At 32.6% G+C, this 25,945-nt stretch overlaps 2 protein-coding genes across 4 annotated transcripts in view; both read left to right on the forward strand.

Moving 5' to 3' along the window:
• The window catches only part of LOC111036469 (hemicentin-2), a 50,729-nt gene extending 30,387 nt beyond the window's left edge, over positions 1-20,342 (forward strand). Inside the window, exons 2-12 of one of the 3 annotated variants that reach the window (XM_022318494.1) lie at positions 11,698-11,884; positions 12,053-12,513; positions 13,474-14,649; positions 14,741-15,324; positions 15,681-15,833; positions 16,625-16,919; positions 16,999-17,173; positions 17,928-18,103; positions 18,252-18,422; positions 18,624-18,806; positions 18,887-20,342. In XM_022318494.1, coding sequence (XP_022174186.1) covers positions 11,698-11,884; positions 12,053-12,513; positions 13,474-14,649; positions 14,741-15,324; positions 15,681-15,833; positions 16,625-16,919; positions 16,999-17,173; positions 17,928-18,103; positions 18,252-18,422; positions 18,624-18,806; positions 18,887-19,065 — 3,740 coding nt within the window. In that variant the 3' untranslated portion in view covers positions 19,066-20,342. The remainder of the gene's footprint in view (positions 1-11,697; positions 11,885-12,052; positions 12,514-13,473; positions 14,650-14,740; positions 15,325-15,680; positions 15,834-16,624; positions 16,920-16,998; positions 17,174-17,927; positions 18,104-18,251; positions 18,423-18,623; positions 18,807-18,886) is intronic. The other 2 variants (XM_022318495.1, XM_022318496.1) reach the window with 2 other exon arrangements.
• Positions 20,343-20,406: 64 nt separating this feature from the next.
• LOC111036470 lies at positions 20,407-24,194 on the forward strand. Its single transcript, XM_022318497.1, has 6 exons — positions 20,407-22,756; positions 23,092-23,271; positions 23,337-23,399; positions 23,461-23,497; positions 23,605-23,706; positions 23,787-24,194. The coding sequence occupies exons 1-6, from the start codon at positions 22,606-22,608 to the stop codon at positions 23,833-23,835; spliced, it is 582 nt and encodes a 193-aa protein (XP_022174189.1). The 5' UTR covers positions 20,407-22,605; the 3' UTR covers positions 23,836-24,194.
• Positions 24,195-25,945: the final 1,751 nt, after the last annotated feature.

The raw sequence follows: 25,945 nt of genomic DNA on the forward strand, positions 1-25,945 counted from the left end.
AGTGAATACCACTGTAGGGGTCAGTAAACGAAGTATAGTGTTACGAATGATAATTTTGTTCGTCTAATTATGTAGTCTGTTTGAATTACAAATATAAAAAGACAAACGAATACCTACTAAAAAATAGGAGCTAAAATGTAACAATGAATCAAAGTGCGGGGTTTCTCGGGTGTGTGTGCTTAAAGAAATATACATAGGAATTCGAAGACCTGCTGTCAACCCGCCGAGACTTGTCCGCTTGTCAGCACTTAAGCTAGACAAATTGCTGTCTTACGACGACACAACTGAGTTTTTATTTGTTTTGAATGCATGGATCTAGGTTATCGGATGTAAAATAAAATAAATATATATTATGTTTAAACATATATAGATATCTACGGTATCATACGGTATCTCAGATTTTATTTTCTTAAAAACTTGCCTTTAACATTATTTTTTATTTTTTTTAACTAGTTAATTTTCAACTTAACCGCAACTAATGATCTGTTTGAATCAATTCTTATACTTTTCTGTGTTTTTACGTGATATCTAATTTAACTAATTTAATAATTGTTTATAAAAACATCATGTAGTCGTTTATTATAAAATGTATTTATTACAAAACTAAAAGATTTCGAAAAATTGTTAATCATTATATTTATTCTAAAGTCAGTATAGTGTATATAACAATATGTTAATAGTATATAGTATATGTTATACTACCGTGCATAAAAAACTATTCTAAAAACTAAAAAATACCTATCATAAATAGAAATGTTATTTTAAAATATGGTTGTTCATATACTTTCTAATAGTTGTCTGGTCATGTTAAATTATATTTTGTTTACTCTCTGCATATAAATGCATCTGCTGTTGGCTCTGCGGCCGTTTTGAGCAATGGAAATCTGTGGGAAAAATCCAAATCCCTACGGGGAAAAAAGTAAAGGGAGAGGGACTTTAAACCCCATAAATGGATTACAGCGCTTAAAGCGTGCTTTGCACCAAACCAATAATCGAATAAAGATGTATCGTGGTCGGGGTGTCGATACTCTCAGGGTATCCAACCCCTGTCAAATATTATTCCATTAAACTCGTATAGGGTAACACGCGTCATACTTTGTCGGTGATACCCATAAATGACGAAAACTACGAACTTGCTAGACGGTATTCTATAAACGACGTATGACCATAATAACCTGCTAAGTACCGGTTTTTAAGATCCGGACTATGTTTGTGTTAATAATAAGATATAATATACGTTTTTTATTCCTTCTGTTTTGTAATTATTTTCATTATCGTGTGAACTGATAACGATTTAATAGAACGTGAGAATGAGCACTTTTCTGTTTCGGACTTAATATTTAAATAAAAATAAAAAATAAAAATAACCGTTGTTGCTGGAACATGTGTGGTAATTTTGAAAGTCGCTGCATGATAAGCCGCCGATGTCCCCTTCTGCACTTGTTTAATTTTTAACAAGTGCTCGTCATTAAACCGCCCCGTGCTTTTTGATGCGTGTCGTGAGAAGCGTGTATACTGTATATATACACCCTTAAGCGTATATATGTATACTCGCGAGGTCCATCTGGCGGCGAATTTTACCCATCCCCTATGATTTTAAACTGATTTGAATGTGTTTTTATTACACACGCACGCAGTATGTCGTTTTTTGGGCTCGGTTATTTTTTTATTACAGTGCCTATTCAATTTGATTGCCCAGAAGTTTGTTATCAAATTTGAATTACTTAGGGGTTAATCAAAAAGGGTATTCCCTTTGAAACTTGATTCCTTAAAAATAACCTTTTGTTTTTGCATAAGTATAATTTACTTTCGAGTATCTATCATCATCCTTAAATAACTTGGGTTAATTTTCATTAAAAATAAAACATGTAAAATAGTCATAAATTATTGATGTTTTTTTTTTCGGTTACCCATAATAAATTCTGTAGGTAGAGGTAGGTAGTGCTTAATAGTATTCAAGTAAACATGTGTTAATAACAATTTAATTGAAAATTAAAATTTTTTCAATCACCTGCTATAATAATATATTGTATTTACCTTTATAATTTGTGTATTGTGTACTGTTATAGTTAACTAAATAAATTGAGGTTTGAATCCGTCGCATAATGACGATTCTATATAAGTCTTAATTTTATTTTGCGGAGAATAAATAGTACCTATACTTACGTCCACTCAAAAGTCTTTAACTCGTTATTAAAGAATGCTAGTTGAGTAACACGAGAAGGCGTAATAAGTACTACTTATACCGGAAATAACATGATATTTTCGTACATTTGTTGAGTTGGGGTTAAAGGATTTTTACTACGTGTGAAATTCACTTCGAATATTATAACAATACTACCAAGGTGCAGGTTTATTTTCAACAAAAAAAGACCATTGAGCACGCGAACCTTCCTTATCTTTTTTTACACCTTATCCACTATGCTTGTCATTATTCCTGTACATATTTTAGTATAAATGACTAGAAAATAATTAGTTTTAGACATATTTACAAAAAAAACACACGATTTTAAATTTTTAATGTATCGTAACATAGCATAGATACACTAGATAAACTTTAATCTCAAATTACCATTGTTTGTTTTGAATTTTCCACGTTTTTTATTGGTTTTATTTTTTATGTTGTTTCAGGTAAATCCATAAACTTATTTGACAATCTCGTGCAACCGGTGTTGTGAGTATGTAAATTCGAGACAAACGCTGGTCTGATAAGTGGTACACGCAGCGGTCCTTCGGCACGGAAAACCGGTTTATCCAGAGCAACGAAAAACACCAATATCATTATTTTTTCCCTAATACATCGCTTCCATGAAATATGCGAGGTTTTGATTGCAACACTCAATCCGCTTAAAATATTATCTTAGAACAGTCCTACAAAAATAAATCGACATAAGACTAGTTATGATAATATTTCATACATATTATAATTGTATTATTTAATAACGCTTCATATATTAAATAATAATCCTAAATTAACATATTTTTTCACTGCATTTTCACGGTTTTTTATGTATAATAATTTTCATATAATTATTAGGATTTCTTGTCATGCCGTGAGGTTTTCTCGTTGATTAAGTTTTGCTTTAAAACATAAATTATATGATTATTGATGTAGGTATCTACTTAAATAATTTAAAATTTGTTAAGTAGTAAAAATAGTGTTACTGTGTTAATATAGTACCTAGGTACGTATATATAAAATAACAATTCAAAATTATTTATCATATCTTGTTTCAATTTATTTTTTATAGAAACCTATTGTGATTGTGAAATTAGTATATGTGTATTCTCTCATATACTCTCTTATATACATATAATTATAATCCGTTGATCAACCTTTTTCGAACATTTTTTAAAGTTTTAAGCTACCTACCTATTGTTTTGCAATCGAAAATTATAAAATGGCTTTTCTTGTTGTCTATCTCTCTCTCTTCTTATTCCCATCTGTTAATATCATATACTTAAATTTAAATCTTGCGAAACCCATTGTAATATTAAACATTTTAAATGTAATTTAAATAATATGTGTTTACCCAAAACCTGGGAGATATTATTTCTCCAACTGTTTCGTTTGATTACTGCCATGTGCGTATCCGTCAAAGAGTATTTTTTATTATAGTGTATATAATATACTAAAAACTATACACGTGTCTGAGCTATAAACATTCGCCATTAATACGACCTGATTTCTGACAAAATAAACTTTTATATTTGCGCAAGTCTTAGCCGGTATTTTGATAATTTAAAATCAGCATCATATTATCATAATAATTATAAGTTATTTAACTGGTATAAGTAATCATTAATTAATACCTACTTTGTTGACGTAATGAAATAATTTCATGTAATAAATCAATATTTTAAATGTGTTGGCGTGATAAATATAAGTTAAATCAATCGCTTTTATTTATTGGTTACATCGATTAAAGAAACGTGATTAGAGTACATTTGAGTGTATATATATATTAAACTTCAAGTATAGGTAATTAAAAAACAACAATAGAACCGATAAAACCATAGAAATCTAAAAATTCTTTAAATCTCAAACCAACATTAATTTATTTATCCCTTGAGGTTTTACTTGCTGTCTAAATGTATAAATAGTATATTTTTTACATTGATCAGATAATCTTGGTGGTTATCGACTTTTGGCACGTCTTCTGAATCCAACTTATTATCTGTTATAAAAATAACTATTCATTGATCAACAAATCAGAAATTTCTGAGACGGAATGCAAATAAAAATCATTGATTAGAAACTTTTCAATGACAGCTGGTCACTAGATACAGCTGTGCATTAGTTAAAACTTAGGATATAAATTTATTCTACGATTTAAAAAATGTTCTCTTCGATTAAATAAAATCTATTAAACTGTGTCATATTGTTCTCATAAAATACTATTGACCGTTAATGATAATTTCAAAAACATAATTTGTAATTTGCGGACTGTATACCGAGAAAAAAAGTTATCGTGTATCAACTAAACGTGCATATTATGCACCTACGTGTATAATCATACTTACAAATCTCTGAAAATATTAGCACACGAGCAACAACAATGACCTATTAAACATCCATCAGTTTTCCATCATAAACTTTTCTATTATCACTAAATCAGATATCATTCTTATAACAGCGCTGCTGGTCTCATATGTGTTTTGCAACATTCATTTTCATCTGTTTTGTGTTTGCCTAGTCATGACCATGAGTTTATTTTATCATTATAATTTTTTTTTCATTTCGTTCATCTTAAGCATTATTTAACAATATTTTAGCCTACTTTCCTTACATCGAATCATCGTGGTCGGTCCAGCGCCAGGACAATGACACGACAACTGTTTTACTAAATGTTCTATCATTTTTTTTTATGGTTACCTCCACCATTTTGGAGATAAAAATATCATAATTCTATCATAATTTTAACTTTTAACTTTGCTTTTTGATCTTATCTGTACAAAAAAAATATGCTCCGAGAATATATTGTTATAGACGTATGTAACATAATGTACCACAATAATTTGCATTTTGGTCGTAGTGCATATTTTCTTTAAAAAATCGTTATTTTAATTTGATATCATTGGCCAAATATCTTATTAAATATTTTTCAGTTGGCACCATGTTAAAAATATACTTAAGTACGCATAATATAATTATAATGATTAAATGATTATATTTTAATTCTTCTACGAACTTATTTGTTTACAGTTATAATTTATAAACAAGCCAATTGTTTTTATCTTTTAACAAAATCTGCACAATACGAATATAGGCTGACTATGTGAACTTGAAAACGTTATATCCTTACCTCGTAGAATTGAACTCAGCGTTCACGCTCGAAAGTGTTTTATGTATTTGTTGATGATACCATCCAATTCGGACAGTGCCCGGTAGACCATGAAGGCCACAGTTATAAGCAGATGTTTTTGCTGAAAGGAAAACGTACATCGTCATAATCGTCATAATAATAATTACTACGATTATATTATGTATATGCATTCTAAGTGCGTTTTGAACCGTAGAACAACGGTGAATAGAATGGAGTGAACGAATTCTATTAGGTCGTGTTTTCCCCCTAAAATTTGATTGATGTGACTAATGAAACAATCCATGAACGAGGTATATGTTTATGGTTAGTCATCTGATCGATCGATACACGTTTTTACAGTTCTGCGTTTAATTGTTGCAATTTGTTTTATAAAAATGTAGAATTGCCAATCTAAAAAGAATAATTTGAACTTTTTATGGCCTTTTAACTAGGTTCCTTATCATAATATTAATTAAATGAAAATATATTTTTAATGACTATTAATAAATATATTAAAATGCATAAGTTAAGACGAACGGGTTTCAATTTAAATTTTCAAATTTAATTCCCAAGTAGGTTTAGTAACTACAGATTTATGATAATAAAAAAAAAAATTTACAACTACGGGGTAGATACACTAATAAGTAATAACCAAAAACCCTAAGGTCGTCTAAAATTTGCTTGTTTTTTTAATATAACAAAGCGTTAACCAAAACCAAAATCAAACACATCTGCCACATGAGTAAACACAAATCGCAAAACTCGCTAGAATCTACCCCGGCGTACGTGCTCGTTTAATTTTGATAAAGGTTCTAAGGGTATACATGCGTTGTTAAATATTTTATTCGTAATTACTATGTCGGGAATGACTTTTGAGTTTCTTTTTCACCCCTCTCGAGAGTGGGAGGGTTGTGTTTGAGTTATTATTATTTTTTTTTTTTGTATTCACATTCCTCTCCAAAATAAAAACCCACCCACCGCCCTTAGGATGCAATTAAGATTCCTGGGTGAATGTGAGCGAGGCCCGAACAAAAAGGGCGGAATCTCAAATCATGTTGAAAAGAAAAAACTTCAAAACACGCAGAGCGGCTGAAGTGGATGTCGAAAAATGAATATCAGTGGTTCAATTTTAATTGTGATTTGTGGCAGCGAGGGTTATTTGAAAAGTTTTGATTTCGGACCAGTATAAAAATTAAAAAGATTATCATTATTGTTTTTACAATTAAATATTCATCCTGTTTTTTAGATCACAACCATTTGTTATAGCTAATAAAGATAATACTTAAAAAATATCCCGTTACACTATAGTTATATCGAAGATCAACTGAATTATTTTAACAATAGCCAAAACTCTCAAAACCCATTATCGTTGAATTTGATATACATCTTTTAAGTATTTCACATTTTTATATGTTTTGATTCAACTACTAGTATATGTAAATACGAGTATATTATTATTAAGATTATGCGAAGACTAAAAACTCAAAACTACATTTATGTACATATATTTTAAATATATTGCTTAAATGTACTCTGTGTATACTTTTAACGTTTTAGTTTATAACGTATTCATTTAAGTCGTTATATTATTGCAGATGTTATAAGAAAATTCTTTATTTAGTATTTACACTTTACTTTGCTTAAATTGATTGAAACATTGAAGCCATTAAGAATGAATAACTTCGATATTTCAATATGTTATCTATATACGTGTATTATATAGGTTTGAATTTTTAAATAAAAAATTGTACGGACTGACAAGTATTAAAATAGGGTCAACATCTGCTATAATTCGGATATTACCCATAATAATGTTTTATCGAATCGCGCATCCGGCCTAGTTTTACCAACTTAAATTGTTCGCCAATTTCTGCGGCAAACGTTTTGACTCATGTTTAATGATAGGTGATTGTTAATGCGGGAAATCTCATTATACGAAGTTTAATGCTACATTGCTAATTATATTATTTTCATGACGTTTCCAAGGAAAACATAAAACGCTCTAAAACTAGTATTGGTAGTTTTATGTTTGGAATAACCTTGTTTTAAGTAACATTATTGTAGTCGTATGTATAGTTATCCTGCAATTGTGTGTAATTATATAGTCGTCCGATCGGCCGATAGCTGGTTTTGTTTTTATTTTTTTATTTTTTGGCGCCCGCGGCTCCAAGTCGTAAAATAAACCCCAACGTTAGATGATGATGGCGTTCGAATTTCTCGGAATCGTAACTAAGTACCGGCGTAGTGGGGGCGGGCACACGAATAACAATAATAATTATCAATCCGTTTTGGTCATTTCATTACCGTCGGGGGTAGTTGTTAAAAGAAAGACTGAGAGAGAAAAGAGCGCGCGGTGGTGGCATGCACTGCTGTCGTGGTGCTCAACAGGTGCTCGTCGTGTCATCGTCGTTATCGCGCGGGCTAGCGGCATGGGCGGCGGGCGTGAAACCGACTGGCCGCGCGTCGAAATAACCGCCCGGACAGATGTTTTACCGTGTTGCCGCCACCTGCCCTTCCGCGCCACGGCGCGCCGGTCCGACCCGCGGGCCATCGGCGGCGGCGCGGCGGTGGCGGCTCTGATTAATCGTGATGACCTCGAAAATCGTTACAAGAAATGGAAGAAGATGAAGAATAAGGTTAGGTCTACCTACGTATATATATATATTACATTATCGAGATCGAATCTAGGTAATATTATATACATGGAAGATGGTTTTTTTTTATTTTGTACCTACCTTATCCCAGAGACGCGACGAACCTATACAAACCGAACAAAGGATAACCAGAAGAATCGGCGGCGAGTACAACTCGTTACTTACATATTAATATATTATTATATAATTTATATTGTACCCGAGAAGCGCCGGCAGACGTATAATGCAATACCTACACGATAATAATAATAATAATAATAATAATGATAATAATATGACGACGATTGGGAGAAAATATTAATTAATTACACTACACACTGCAACACGTGGAAAATCACGGAGGATGAAAAAGTCGAAAGTTGCCGAAAGGCCCGCTGACGGTGTGAAAATGGTATTATTTTACGGTCCGTGCCAAAAGCGATCAGTCGTACTCTGCTTGCGCGTGCACGTCGAAAACGTAAATATTTTATATTATATAATTCCGCTCTCGTCTGCAGCAGTCGAACGCGTTACATTATTATTGTTATCGTGCAACTGTTGTCGCGTATTGTCAACGGCGGTAAAACACACTCGCGTAGTCAGTCGCGTGTAACCTTTATGACATTCATCCCCTTTTACAAGGGTGTACGATGGGGCTGTGGAGTAGCCTTTGTGGCCTCTGCGTACACAAACCCCTAGTCGTATGTTATAATATAATATTTCATACGCCTCCTCCTCCGACACGAGACAAACCGTACACTCATACTATATTATAATAATAATTCGTGGCTCATGCGCACACACCAACGACCGCTGCATGTTCGTAGTGCGTATATAACATTATTTATAAAGTATATAGTTATAATATAATGATATCGCGACCACACTCCGCATACCCGTCCGTTGCACATCGACCGCGGTAACCCTTTTTGTTGCGGTGGCTACCACTAATACGTTGTTTGAGGTGTGCGTGTGTCAGTGTGTGTGTCTCTCGTTACCTGTTGTCATTTTTTCGTTCGCGTGTGCTCCGCTGCTGAAGAATGTGTCGTCGCCGTCATCATCGTCGTCCACTGCACTTACCATAATATATACCTCGACTTGTATAATAATAATAATAATAATTTATATTATATTCACTACAGAGTGAGTGTGTGTGATGACGAATTTGTAATGGCTCGAAGCCGTGTGAAGACGATTCAGTTTCGTTCGTGGAAGACGTTCACACGTCCTATGCTACCGGTACGCTCGCGCATATCTAGATGTATGTGTGCGTGTGTGTGTAAGCCACCGTAGCTGATTTGGTTACCTTCGCCTATTATGAATAACAATGAGCTTAAGAAATATCGACTCTCGGACACACGAGAAATACGCTTACACCATATTATTATTATATATAACGCGTATTGCAATATTTATTATTTTGAAACATTATGTAAAATACATAGTCCGCCGAATTACGGATCTGATTGAAAAAAAATTGGCCGCGAAATAACGTCGTCGACGTGAGGCACGTAGGTCTTATATATGAATAACACACCACAGCCGCCGTTAACTGTGCCTACACGTACGGAACGATCGCCGCCGCCGTGTGTGTGGTTTGTAGGCTCGTCGTCGTGGGACCTATTGTGTTTTTACTAGGTTTTTTACTGGGTTCGATTTACGCGAGATTTCTGTATTTAAATCACAATCACTACTAATTGCCACGTTTTATCCTATGCATTGATGACATTATTGTTATCCGTATAGTCCGCCGTCCTACACGTTGCTTCTAATTTGAACGATGTATTTTATGGTTGTTATTATTTCTCTTCTTCACGCAACTCTTTCTTATTACAATTCTATCGTTGTAGTATAGTTTACTGCCAGTCAAATGTGTCGTTGTGTCCCGCATGTCACGGTCGTTTGTCTTCTTCGTTTTACTTATATTATTCTTTATATTATGATGCATACGTTGTATGACGTGGTAGTCATCATAACAATACGCGACCAGATTTCTTTAACAGAAAATCCATAATACGATATTATTTATTTAAATCTACCAACTACAACATAGTATTTGTAAATCGTTAATTTTATTTTTAATATTTTTCTTGGCACGTCGTGTTCAGAATAATTTTACTTCACCTTAAAGAATATTTTAGTTTTTACTTTCCATATTGCTGTTCAATAAAATGAAAAACTAAGCGAAATAAGTAGGTACCCAATTCTCTTAGATTAATGATATGTTTTTCTCAGCCAATTATTTGGCATCATGCAATACGTATAGTAGCGTACTATTGGTTGTATGTTTTGTGGGGAGAGGGCTGTTTGTAAATAATTAAAATTGTGCCCTTTTCCCTTAGTTGGTAATGGATGGTTCTTCTAAAGTCTGTGACAGCTTGTGTACACGCGTGTTGGGGTTATAAGAACACAAAAAGGGTATTTTTTTCTACCAAAGAGCTGTTGGCGTGCGATTTGAAAACAAAACTGTTTATCTAAATTATACGGTTGATGGTTGAACTCGTCTGGAACGAACGATAGTTTTCTTAAAAATAACTTAAAATATTCAAATGGAATATAATAAACTGTTGTGATTTTTTTCTCCGACAAATGTTAGTTTAATGCTTCAATCGAGACAGATCGTGCAGTTTAAGTAATGGAAAATGATTTATTTACAGTTCCCACTGTAATTTCCATTACCTAACGAAACAAAAAAAACCACGATACCATCAATGCATCGTTGTCTGTTCATCATAATATATAATCATTAAACCGATGAATTTCCCGGTTCATCGACAGTTTCGTCTCACCGTGTCCAGTCAACGATAACTAAATTTGCTCTCTTATCCCCTGGCCGCAGTTCCATATAAATAATTACGCCCGGCCATCATCCCCGTGCGGGCATCACTCGTTTGCCGTATTTGCCTGAAATATATAGTAGTAGTTACCAGCTACATCTAAATTCAATGAACAAACCATTCTTTTTAAAGTAATATGAACTTATCCACGGCATATATTGTGGTGGTTGCTTAGTGATATTATAAAATAGTACCTACCTAAGTTTTTAATTCGCTGTTTAATATATAGCAAGCATATAATAATAATATAATAGATAAAAATACGTACCCCGCAGTCTGAACACCATCTATTTGGCGTTGTACCAATGGGCTAGATTAGGTTTTCGGTAAGTAGTTATTATTAATTAATTTGTTCGGGCGAAATGCTCGCAAAACTCCATCAGTGAACGTTTCGCTATGGTTGCAAATTAAGTACACATAAAATCGTAACCACTGGCCAACTGGTAGTAAACAAGTAATTTTGTCGGCCATTACATGCGCGTATTACCTACGTACCGGCGTGTACCACATTCCAAAACGACGACACTCATTTCTCTTGATTACCATTTAATGTTCCGGCCGTTTGTCAGAACGATGCCTGTAGCTTACATTCGGGTTTTGGGTGCCCACCCCCCACACCCACCCATCAGGTTCCAGCATATTCGGCGCGTTTTTTATCTCCTACTAAATGCTCGTGTAAGACACGTCGCTTTTGCGAAACCCACCCGGCGGGAGACTATAAAAATGATTTGTGTAATTGTTTTACATGAAAATTAAAACATAAAAATTATTCATCACTAGTATACGAGTCTATATAATTTATATTATTATAATGCGAATACGTATTTAAATTGTATATGATAATATTATGGTCAACACATATGATATGAATAGGTATTAGGTACAATTTTACTCATCAAGTCTTTCTTATTTTGTCTATAGGATGGTCGTGCCTGGGACAAGAAGGACTTACCGACACCAGAGAAGGCGAAGACATATCGCTGAAATGTCGATTCAATGGACAGCTGCCGTCAACTGTTGCAGATACCCAATATTACTGGCTTAGGACTAACAAGCACAACCAAGACAATGTAGCTATCAAAGCGACTCCATTGGAAGGAAACTATAAGTAAGTAGCAAACTTGATGGCTTAATATTGAACTATTAATTTTTTTTTTTAAATTGACTCATTTCAATTTATTTTATTTAACATTAGTATTCCGTATTTTTAACTTCATTACTTAACAGATCTTTGTTATTATAAATTATATCTAATTATGTATGAATATATTTTTAGGCTCGATTTCCGTCCTGAACTAGGAATTTATGATTTATTAATTTCTAACTCGACGTATGAGAGAGATAATGGCAAGTTCGAATGTCGATTGAAAGAAGCTGGTACTGGCCGAGAAATTCATTCACAGAGTTTCCAAATCACTGTCTTAACACCACCTGGTCCACCTCGTATCTCGCCCGGAACCAATCCCGTGGCTACAGAAGGACGTGCGTTAGAGTTGTCTTGCACAAGTTCTGGTGGCAGCCCTGAACCTATTGTGAGATGGTATCGTGAAGGCGTTCGTGATCCTATCGAATCTGTGACACGAAGTGGTACTAGCACCAAAGAATCCATCACATCAGCTGTGTTGCAAGTGACGCCAAGTCGTGAAGACGATGGGGCAGTGTATCGGTGCGTGGTGTGGAACAGGGCTATGGTTGAAGGCACTAAGTTCGAAACTAGGACCACGCTGAGTGTAAACTGTAAGTACTATCAATAGAGTTGTTTGAAATCTAAAAATAATTTGTTAGAGGGTTCATTAGGAACGAAAACCACGTGGCTTCTTAATATCCGAAAATAGTTTAATGTATTGATTTCATACCGATGCACAGACAATATGTTTGAATGTACAACCCACGCTACATTGCAACGCTGACCCTTTTAAAATAAGTGACGAGAGATTTATTCGGCGTCTTGTTTAGACAGAATTAACTGTAGTCGCCTAATGGCTGGTGTTAGTTTATTAACGGTTCTATAATAGAGGGTGCAGTAGAATCTTACCAATAACTAATCATTGCGTTAAATAAATCAAAGCGTATATAATTAGGATGGATGAAAATACCGTGTTATATTTTCAATCATGCACAAATAATAATAATGCCAATGATAAAAACACTGAAACATTCCGAAATCTGGTTGTATAATTTATTAAGTATTAAAGAACATTTAAAAAAAATGCATTTTTAAATATATTCGAAGTGCCTATCTTGCAGTTGTCTCATGCCGCTGTTGGATGTAGTGTTTTTTCGAAATTTTATTGAACATTATCCAAAACATTATGACGCATATTATATAATATATTATAGGCATATATAATGTAGTATTATATTATTACTGTTATAGTGCGATGTTATTGTTAATAAACACTAATTATAATAATATAAGAATGTACAAATATTATAAATTCATCTATATAATCGGGTTTTTTACCACCTACATTAAGTACAGAATTAGTGTTATTTAATTTTCTAAATTTGCAACTGTTTGTTATTGTAATATTTCAAACGAGATGCCTTCTAAAAACCGGTATCTTGATTTTCGTGATTTATTTCTCTATAATTTCTCTACGTAAAATCGGTTGTAGTCGACCGGCGTTAAACGTGTGTGCCAAAAACTTAACTATGAAAGGCATGTCCTCTTAACGGTCGCATTTCCTGTTTCAGACTACCCTCGCGTTCAGATCGGACCGGAGAACCCACTGCGAGTGGAACGCGACGAGTCCATCACGCTGCAATGCAACGTGGACGCCAAACCACGCGTCAACAACGTACGGTGGATGCGCGACGACCGTTTCATAGCTACGTCTTTTACGCACGTCATCCAAAAGGTGACGACCCAGGACGCGGGCACTTACACTTGCATGGCCGACAACGGATTGGGACAGACTCGTGAGGCGGAGCTGGTGCTGGATGTTCAGTACCCGCCCGTTGTGACAGTGGACGTGGGACCCGGGGTTGCCAGGCAGCGAGAGGCCGAGGAGGGAGATGGCATCACCATCCAGTGCAACGTTTCCGCCAACCCGGCGCCCATATCCATCGAGTGGATCCGGGACGGGCGTCCCGACTTCCGGCAATCCGGTGACATTCTACGCATACCCAAGGTGACCGCCGACTCTGGTGGTGTGTACACTTGCCGTGCCATCAACATTCTGTACCCGTCGTCGTTGTCCCGGCAGCGCATTAACCGCATCGGAAACGCGTCCCTCACTCTCCTCGTCAGGCACCGTCCTGGCGTGGCCCGCATCACTCCCGACAGGCCCGTGGCCACCGAGGGCACCGGGGTGACTCTCACGTGCTCGGCGTCTCCGCCCGGCTGGCCGACACCGCAGTACAAGTGGTGGCGTGAATTCGATTCCGCCGACCCGTCCACCAGCGCCACGATATTGTCCACCGGCCCCAAATACACCATCCCGTCGGTGAACCTGGGCAGCGAGGGCCGCTACAGGTGTCAGGCGATCAACGAGATGGGCGCCGGTGACGCGTCTTCGGTTCTGCTGACCGTCCACCACGCCCCGAAGTTCGTCACCAAACTGCAGCCACACGTCACCAGGCGCGCATCGGACATCGGATTCTCGGCCATATGTGCCGCTCAGGGAAAACCCAAACCCGCGGTCACCTGGTTCAAGGACGGCAAAGAAGTGCTGCCCGATTGGTTCGACGTGAGCACCGACGAGACGGATAACAGCAACGGGGTGACCACCGTGCACAGTACGCTCAAGTTCCACGGCAAAGAGAGACCTCGAGGCAACCAGCTGGTGCCGTCGGACCGAGGGGTGTATGCTTGCGCTTTCGAAAACGACGTCAAGAAAGTCGAGTCCAGCATGCTCCTCAGGATCGAACGTAAGTCGTTGTTTTATATTCGAGTATTAAGTATATTTCGTCAGACATTTGTTATACCGTATTTTTTTGTTTTTTTTTCTCCCTAATACAGATGAACCTATCGTGCTTCACCAATTCAACAAAGTAGCCAGTGATTTGTATGAGACGGCTGAAGTCATTTGTCGGGTGCAATCGTATCCTCGACCGGAATTCCAGTGGAGTTACAACAATCACATGGCTCCTTTGCTGGCCGGCAGCGACGGTCACTACGAAATAAACACGACCATCAACGAAAGCGGTGGTGACATTTACACTAGCGTTTTGCAAGTATCCAACCTCCGAGAGACCGATTATGGCGATTACAGTTGTCGTGTGGCCAACACTTTGGGAAGCGTAAAGCCTACAATTAAACTACAACCTAAAGGACCACCTGATCACCCAGAAAACGTAACGGCTTTGGATATTGGCCACAACAACGTCGTACTACAATGGAACAGCGGTTTCAACGGTGGCGTTATCAATACCAAACACTTTGTAAACTACAAAAAGGTTTCCGTGGATGAAAACGAATTCGACAGTGATTGTTACTCGGTCAAGAGGTCAAATCAGCCAGAAAGATGGCAAGAGTTCGATTGCCAGACCAAAAACCCGTGCAACGTATCTGGCTTGGATCAACATCAAAGTTACTTATTCAAGGTAAATACTGTTTTACATAACATAAAATTTAAAAAAAAAATTTGAATTAACTTAAGGGTTCGTCATGGTTGAATAAATGTATACCTATCAAGAGATAGGTGTAGTTAAAGAACAAATTATTGGTTAAGTTAAACCGAATCGAGTTGACGCCATAGTTAATAAATGATAAGACTTTTGAGGTATCTACCGAATTTCTGAGCTTATTTTTAAAAAAAATGTTTGTATTATGTATCGTGTGATAAATATTACATATTATGCTACTTTTGGTTTTATACAACGCATAGTAGTGAGCTATTAATCATTAAATATGTAGAATTGAATATGAAACCCAATTAACATTTTTAATTTATTTTCAGGTAAAAGCTTACAATACTAAAGGGCATAGCGAATATTCGCAAGAGACAGTAGCTATGACTAAGGTGGATCGTATACCAGCTCCTCAACGTGTAACATTTGATCCTGAATCTCATGCTTTAACTATCAACATCGGCGCAACTTGTCTACAGCTAGTAAGATTTAACTTTACACTGACATTTTCTTTTAATTTTAATAGCTTGAAAAAAGCTTAAGCCAATAGTGTTGTAAAAATGTTTATGACTCTGTCAAAATATTTTGGTCTAATTTTTCTTGACAATAATTCTGACCATTAAGAAAATTACATTTCTAGCGATTACAAAACAAACGGTATGTTTTTAAGGAGTTAATGTTAGGCATTATAACAAGTATGCAAGTACGTGTTGTGTGATTGTGTGCTAAATGCTTAGTAAATGGTCATTAGTATGCTAGTTGAGACTATACACCTATCATAACGTGTAACTTCCACACGCACGTATCACTTTTGCACTGAGCCCTTGAGAAAACTTTTCACTAAAAGTATGTTCTTTTTGTCCATCATTCATTTATCCTATTTATTGGATATGATTTCTGGGAGTAGATTGAATTTGTTAATAACATTAATATTAGTAGATAATTCGTTTTTCTTTTACTTTTACTTAAATGTCAACATGTATTCATTTTAATTTTAAACGATGCTCTATAAAAAAAGTTGGTAGTCATAGCCGCATTTATCTTTTAAAAGTTCTTTACTCAATACCTATTATTTGAACAAATTAATACAGTTTACTCAACAGCAAAAATAACTTACTTAGGAATAACAAAATGTCTGAATTATGTTAGAATATATTTTTTTTTAATAAATGTATTTTTATTTAAAAGTTGTATATTGAGTATTGACATTTTCTAAAATCTAAATTTAAATTATTATTATTTAAAATAAGTTAACATGACATTTTTTTTTTAGGTTGGTGTTGTTGAAGCATCTATGGGAGGTGCTCGTGAAGATTGGCATTTGATTGAAACTTTGCCACTAGCAGTAAGTGGCAGCACATCTACACACCGTGAAGCTACTATACTATCCTTAGTTTCGCGTCGCCAAAGCACTGGTGCTCGTTCATTGGATGAAGATGATCTAAACTTAATTGCTGGTAGTGAAGATGAAGATTTGATTGATAAACCAGCAGATGATGTCCGCATTAGAGTTCGATTGTGTCTTCGGTCTAGTCAGACTACATGCGGTGATTACACAGAAGCTGAAAGTAAGTAGTCTTGATTCATAATCCTGCTAGTCAATAACTTATTTTAGAATGATGGAATTAATTATTATTTTCTTTTTAGTTGGTGCAAATTTTGTAAAAGAACAACAAGCGATGGCAACTCCCACACTAATTGCTCTTGTCATATCATGCGCTGTTTTCATTCTGTTTGTGGCGCTCTTGTTCATTTTCTGTCGTTGCAAGCGCAAAACAGCCAAGAAAACTACTGGCAAAGAATATGAAATGGATTCTTCGACGTAAGTTCTCTAAACCATTTTGTTTCCCTATTCTTGTATGTATACCTAGTTTTAGTGTTTAACTAATACAATGTATATTCAATGGGTTACTACAATTTAAAAACTCGTTTACATTTATTAAATGCTTTAATTTGAAATTCTAAAAAATGTAAATCTAAATTAAATTATTATTTTAATATTTTCAATTCTCTTGTATCAGAATAAATACATAGTTACTGGATTTATTTAGATATTTACAAGATTAATATAGTGCATACTACATTATTATTATTAATGTATTTACAATTATTTTAGTATCTAATAATTTAATATAAAAATATTTATTCAAATCATTCTATTAATGATAGTTTGAATCAGTTTTTGAAAAATATTTATTTTTTTACTTGCACTAATATATTATATAACTAGTAGTTTTAAATGGTGTTGATGTGTTAATGTTCAATGAACTAATCTAAGTAGTGTTTAACCCGAAATTGAATTTGTTATAATATCTTCTTTGTAAAACCACTATTATTCATATTTTACATTATTCTTTCTATGATTACACGCTACATTTGGCGTTTTTGTAATTGGTGAGTATTATCAATTTTGGGCCATTTGCCATTCACGTTTAGGTTAGACAATGCTTCCTAGAACTTGTTGTACTCTTAGATTTTAGTTTCTTATCCATTATTTAATGCTTTTGGATGATATCAGTTAATATTAAAAATTCTGTCGGTAATTTTTTTTTCAAATGAGCTTTTTTTTTTTTTAGCGTTCACCCTAGTATTATACATGGACCCCCACCTTACACCGAACCTGGCCTTGACAACAAAGCATTACAACAGTCTGTAGATCTAGTTCACGATGTCACTAAAAATGGTGTGTATGGATCCCAAAATGAATACAACACTTATCACACGGGCAACGGATTGCGTCCGAATGGTGAATGTAAGCTTTAATAAATAAAGACTAAATGAACGAAAGAAAAACTTTTTAAAACAATAATTAATAATTATGTGGAATTGAGTGATTTCTGATACAAAAAAAAATAATATACTACCAAGGGTTTACTAATATGTATATATTTATTTTTCAGGGGTCAATGTTGGATATGTTGAAAACAGTTATTCCAATTCAAATAATGGTGGTTCGGTTAACTCTCAAGATTCTCTGTGGCAATTGAAAATGGGCGGTAATGGTAGCACAGGTGGTACCCATATTTCTCGCGATGATCATTTACATATGGCTGAACGCATGAACCACTATGGTGATTATATTTTAAAATTAGTATATCTATTATGTTTAAAGGTTTATTTTAAATTAACACGGATTCAGGTTCACTTTAAAGTTCAAATATTTAATTCACTTTTGAGCTTTTTTAATTCTTTATACAAGCAAAACTAAAGCATTATATTATGATTTTTATTGAGTTAGTGACAAATATTTTATTATTGATTTAATCTTACAGGAGGCTATGATCCACTGACTCACGGTGGCTATGGAAATATGGATGATTACGCACACTATCCACAACTCACATCTGCCAGCCCCGATTATAGCACTCACAGCCACGTACCTTCAAGACAAGACTATATTCATAGCGGTCATTTACAACCTGCCGATAAGACCCGCAGACGGGACCCTCATCTTGGTATGTACAATAATCTTCTACAACTACTCAACATTTCAACACCTATAATATTAATTTTAACTTATTTATTTTTCTTTTAGAATCACCATACGGTGACGTGAGTGGCTTGCCTGACCCTTACCTCGAGCAGCTTATTGACAATGAGGAGCACATGAAACCTCAACCACATCTGTCCATGTCATATGACGAAAGTCTCGAGTCTGGGTATTCTACACCAAATTCACGGACGCGACGCATAATCAGAGAAATTATCGTTTAGATGCCGTGCATTGCCCTATGTGTATAGTGTTTTATTTTTGACATTGTTCTTGTATATAAACAAAATGTCATTGTGTTGTTAAGGTGTCATCAGATCTCAAAATTTTGTTTGTGCTCAACATCCATCTTTAGACCATATTTTAAACTTTAGTTATATTCAGTTTCCACCACACTGCCTTTGTGTTCTATAAACATGCAATCTATGCATGTAAACAATTTTTATTTGCAATCTTGACGAGCGTTGAAATATTCCATTTCATTGATGAACGCGTGTGGCCTAACCTAATGACAAAATACACTTATTATTAAAATCATCTGTAAAGTGATCCATCTTTTTTTTAAATATTGTATTGATGCTAGTTGTTTTGATAACATTGGAAATGTAAAATATGTCTACTACAATATTATTTTTCTAATATAATTTTATTATTTGTGTTATGTTAGGTTGCGCCATAACTTTGTGTAACTATCAGAGTTTGTCACTTGTCTCTGTATAATCTCACATTCTCACTTACTGTATAAATATAGCCAATTATACATTAGTGATATGTGTGAGGTAGTAGGGATAGTAGATATATTACTTCTTATCATGACTTGTTCAAATTTCATTAGTTAATTTTTTAAATCTCTGATTTTGAAACATAAATATGGTGATAACATGATTACGGCATTAAACCTATTACAGTATTAATTTGAACACACATCGATAAAAAGACACATGTTCCTCATTTTTTTTCTTCATTATAAAAGATCAATTTTCTATATTTATTTTTTTTATGTTTTGTATTTTGGTTGTTAACTGACCCAAGACTGTCCGGTATTTTACTTAATTTCTTGACCTCTCGTGTACACTCATGAAGAGTTATAGCAATCCTGTCACGTATCGTATGCTCTATAGTTTTATGGTTTTGAGCCTGGTTCCTATTTTCAACAAGGTTCAAAATAATGAAAGAGAATTAATGGAGCATGAGTGTACATTGATAGGTCAAGAAGACGTTGAACATAATTATTATCAGAACAAATTAGGTATGTGCCATTATAAATTAATGTGCTTATAAACACCATGTAAATATTTTTTTTTTTGTTCATACTGTCATTGTATTTACTTAAGTATATTTATTTTAATAGAACAGTTAAGTAATTTTAATGATATAATATATAATACATTTATATTAAAGTTATAATTTGACTGCTGCAAGTATGAGTGTTTCTCAAATTTGTTTTTTTTTTGTAAATTTTGTTTTTATTTTGTATTTATATTTTAATTTTTTTTTTTTTAAATAAGAAAGAAAAAAAATAGGTATTGTTGTATATACATTTAAGTCCCAGCAATATTATAATACTATTCTAGCCTTTTAGAACCTATACTTAAATTTTATTTTTGTGAATAAAACTTGAAAAATTTAAATAACATTTTGTAAGCAACAAAATAATATTGTTAATGGTCTGCTTTGTATGTCACACAGCCCATAACCAGTTGCATAATATATATATATAATATTACTTAAGTATACTTTTCCCAAGAGTATTAATTTTTTTAAATATGACTTGTTGTTTTTTTCTCATATTGATTTTGCTGTTAGTCATTATTCTTCATTGTGCAATGCGTGGGATATTATATCGAAATAAAAGAAAAAGAAATATATTATGTACTAAATGACTGTCTAAATTATTTCAGTCTTTAAAAATATTTTCCTTGATCAAATGTATTTATTGTTTGCAAATATATGATTTGCAATTCGTAATACCAACTAAACTGATATGAGACTGTTGTCTGTTAGCTTCATGTTATATTATACTTTAAAATCTTCAATATCATTAGTTAAAATTAATATAGCTTAAATGACTGCAAAGTGCCATTTAAGTGCAGCGCTCTAGTACCCTGTGTGAAAATATTCTTGGGTAAGAAGCCAGCCAGGCTTCCATGAATTGAAAGTTTATAGAATTAATAGATATAGGCAATTCAATTGGGTTTATCACTGACAGGGCTGAACCAATTTTTTTGATTTTTAGTATGTGATATTCACAAACATAACCTATTTAAAAAAATACATGAAGGTCTTACTGTTTTAGAATCAAAAGTAACCAAGTTAAAAAATGTAGTATTAGTTTGAATATTAAATATTGAAAATATTTTTGTAATTACAAAAATAATGTATTCCATACAAATGCAATTATCATCATACAATTCACATATATAATACATTATGGTGTATTCAATATACATATATATAATTGAGAACACAATGTCTTACACAGTTACACCAGGATTCTTCAAGCTACGTCCCACAACCACATTTGGTTCATTTCAACAGATAAATTTTTTTTACTCACTAACTGCCACAAATAATACAAAAATTAACCTCATATTACTATTTTTTTTTCTTTGAAGTACATACATATTTTACACATTTTATTTAATATTAAACAAAACTGTAGTACACTTTTTGAAGTTTAGGAAAATATGCTACACAAAATTAAAATTAATCCTTAAGCGTCTTAACAATAAATACTTTCACTTATTTATTATGTCCATTTAGTTTCTATTATCTATACGACTTATGATTGTAAATGTAATTAGGTACTGATTAATTGGGGCATAAAGCCCACATTTATATGTAAATGCATATATTTGAATACTTCTACACTTAACTTAGAATAATTCTGATAAAATATATCAACAGTCCGTAATGAATGGATTCTAGAAAAATTTTTTATTTTTTAATATTTTTGCCTATTTGAGTTACAACTTGCAAATATAAATTACATATTTCTTGATTTCATATAAATTTTAAATTGTATTAATATTACATACAATTTTGATTAGTTTTTGATATTATACCTAAAGGCTAGTAATTATTGTTAACACATTTTACGGTTGTTCAGTGTTCTCTCCTGGCCCCTGGGCCGGAGTATAATTATTATTTATTATATATTTATGTGATATTATATTATGCGATTTGTTTTTAGTAAAAATTAATTCAACTCACTAGTGATAAAATTACCACTATTCTTATTTATTTATTAATATGCTATATGCAAAACGGGCTTGTGCCAAAAAAAAAATATGGCACCTACTACCTACAACCTACTACCTATAATAGGCATGGCTAAATAACTAGGTATGATCACATAATTACTAAATTTGGTTCAATGAGCGCATTCATGGAAAAAAAAGCTAATTTATCATTCTTTCCATTGAATTATGACGTCAACCGGCAGTAAATTTTTAGGGCACTGCCAGCCGTTTTGGCGGGTTCGGTCTCCGTTTAAAACAGATGTTACAGGACCACAGGCGCAAATAATATCGACAGTGTGTCCCTTGACTTAATATTAGCTTAATAGATTGTTCATATTGTATTATTATGTATCTAATTTCATATTTATGTACATATATGTAATTTATATTATATTATGTACTAATTAGCAATTATTCATAACAATAAACAAAGTAACAATTTGTAAGTCATTATTGTTCTTGCTTTCTTGGTCTTGTATTGTTGTATATTTGAACCTTGCAATCCTTGTAGTATTATTAAAAATGTCTTGGTGTACAGTAAAATACTGTGAAATAAATAAAAAAAAGAACCATAAAGATTCTAATGTACGGTTTCATAGATTCCCAAAAAATCCAGTTTTTGAGAATAAATGGATTTTAGCATGTGGCAAATCAAATGTGAATGCAAAGTCTGGTAAATAATACATATTGTTAACTATTTATTGTTTATAGTTTATACAATTATATATTAAACTTTTATATACATAATATAGTCTTTAGTAGGTAGTATCATTGATTATATAAACTAGTATTTATAATCAATGGTAGTATTTATTATAATATATAAATTTTCGGAACTTTTCTACTTTACCGGGCACCCTTTTTTTTGGTTATTTTTTTTTGGACTTAGTGTTTTTTTCAATGAAAAAAACGTTGCTGAAATCAGAATTTGGGGCTCGGACTTAGTTTTAAAAAAAAAAAAGAATATTGTCAAGACTAAACCATAATTTTATTGTTCCTAAATTCTAGCTAGAATCTGTTCAACTCATTTTGAGGATGACTCTTATGTAAAACCATTAATTGAAAAATTGTTGGAATATTCTCCCCGTCATAAACGAAAATTAAAACAAGATGCGATTCCAACAATAAATGTACATGGTCCAAATCAAAAAATCAAAAATCTTGATTTTAAAGTTCAATCAGATACTGGTAAATTAATTTTTTTTTTTTTAATTAAGAATTTTTTATTTTAGAATACCTATATTTGTTTATAGAAATTTGTGATGACAATTTAAAGGACCCAAAACTTACTGAGATTGGAACTCTATTAGATTCTGGTAAATTTTAATTATTTTAATTTAGTATTTTTTTTATTTTGGAAGCAAATTTTTTTTATAGAAATTAATAAAGACCAAGACATTTTAGATGATAGTGGGTAAGTACTAAATAATAAATATTCACAAAAAATTTTTTTTAATTAATTATATTCTAGCCCTAATGCCAAACAAAATTAAATAAATAAACAATATTATTCTGTTTAAGATACAATTGTGGGTTGAATTCATCTAATATAAATAATGTCAGTGTTACAAAAAATGATGACATTGAGAATATTGAAATTATTCCTTCAGAAATAATGACCAAGTAAAATAATAATTAATAGCCTAATGAAGTTATTAATAGATTAATACAGATATAAATGGTAATTATTGGTAATTATTTAGGTATAACGAGGCTGAAAAAGAAATTTCAAGGTATAATGTATATTATTAATAACCAAAAATAGTTGTTAGCTTTGTGTGTTTTTACTAAAAATATTAATTGTTGGCATTTTTGTTGTTGTGACCTATACATAGATGAAATTAGTATATTAGTAAATTAGTAAATATTATAAGCAGCATTTATTGTCAGGCTCTCAGGCTAATGTGTTATGTTAAATTATATTATATATTTACCTATATGTGCATGTACGCTAACTACTAAGAAACTAATAATATATTATATTAATATAGTTCAATTTGGAAGTGGCCAACTGGTGTCATATTAAAATATAATTGAAGTTAACTCCCTTACTTTTTTAATAAATCTTTGATAAACTAAATTGAGTACCTACTAAATATATATTATCTTAAAAAAAATTACAATTTTAAATTTATTTTGTCTTTTTTATTTTGAAGCCAATTTATGTTGATGTCAAAAAACATACATAATTAAACAAAATAATTAAAAATTGTAATAATAAATTAAAAATTAAAATATAAAATTAAAAATTGTATATAATATTATGTAGTACTGTAGTAGAGTAAATTTAATATAATTTTTGTGATTAATACTTGGATATTGTTATATTATGTATATCATACACATATTTGGAAATGGATGTGAGAAATAAACATATAAAATGAAGGTAAATATATATACAATAATATAAATAGTCAAGGGTGATTTTTTAAGTGTGCTCAATCCCATTTTTTCTTTTAATAGTATTCATTCAAATTCTGATATTTAGAAGTGGGAGTTCCTATTTGAAAAACAGAAATTTGTAATATCACAGTATCATTCTTCGGCAGTACAAAAAATCTCAAGTAACTATTCAAAAAAATAATCATCAAGTGTACATAAAATTTCTAAAAATCAGAATTTGAATATATGCATAATTTAAGCATAAACATAGGATGACCATGTTTAGAAAATCATCCTGTACCTATATAATAAAAAGTAATAATGTAATAAATTAATAATTGTTATAATAGATTACAACAGTTGCTTGAAACCTCTAATTCAGAAACTAAAAATTTAAAAATTGAACAAACAAACTTAAAAAATATAATTTCCATGCAACAAAGAGACATTATTTTGGCAAAGGATGAATCAGAAATAAATTTTGAACATAAATTTAAAGAAAAACTTTCCCACTTATTTACTGAAACACAGATAAGTCAACTTTTGAACAAGAAAAAAAAAGTGGCAAAGTGGAATGCTGAAGATATATCTTCAGCAATATCGCTTAGAAGTGTGTCACCTAAAGCGTACCGCTATTTACGGGAAAAAAAAGCAATATCCTTTACCAGGGGCTGAATATAAATAGATTAAGATATAAGTAGTATATTTTATTAAATTATTTATAAATATACCTAGGTATTTCAACCTTGAGACGGTGGGCAGCTACTTTTTCTGTCGATAGAGGCTAATTGTCAAGTGTTTTTACATTGCTAAAGTCTAAAGGTTAGATATTATAATTATGATATGTAATTTGTTTTATGAATTAATGATATAAATATTTATTAACAGGTGAATCAATGAATCGAAATAAAAAAATAACAGTTTTGTCATTCGATGAGACCTACGTTTCTCATAAAATTTGTTATGATAAGCAAACGCAACAAATTATTGGGCCTCATAAGAGTGTGCAAATAGTGATGGCAAGGGGTTTGTACTTCATTATTTTACACATCAACAATGTATTATGTAACACAATTGTATTAATTTTTTTAAAGGGCTTTTAAGTCAGTGGAAACAACCACTATTCTATGATTTTGACACACCAATGACCAAGGATATTTTATTTAATATAATATCAGAAATGCATAGAGTTGGATTTGAGGTGGCCGCTATTGTTAGTGACATGGGACCTACTAACATAGGGCTATGGAAAACCTTAAAGATAAGTCCATCTTCTTCTGGTTTTAATAATCCTGTAACAAATAAAAAGATTTATGTTTTTGCTGATGTTCCCCATTTAATCAAGCTAGCTAGGAATCACTTTATAGATAAAGGATTTGTTCTCCCTGACGATGTTTATATAGGTAAACAAATCATTGAACAATTATTAAAAGTCTCTAAACCATCAGATTTTAAGCTTGCGTACAAACTATCTGAACAA

This window comes from Myzus persicae, unplaced genomic scaffold (assembly GCF_001856785.1).
Source record: "Myzus persicae strain clone G006 unplaced genomic scaffold, MPER_G0061.0, whole genome shotgun sequence".
In the NCBI taxonomy this organism is placed as follows: domain Eukaryota; kingdom Metazoa; phylum Arthropoda; class Insecta; order Hemiptera; family Aphididae; genus Myzus; species Myzus persicae.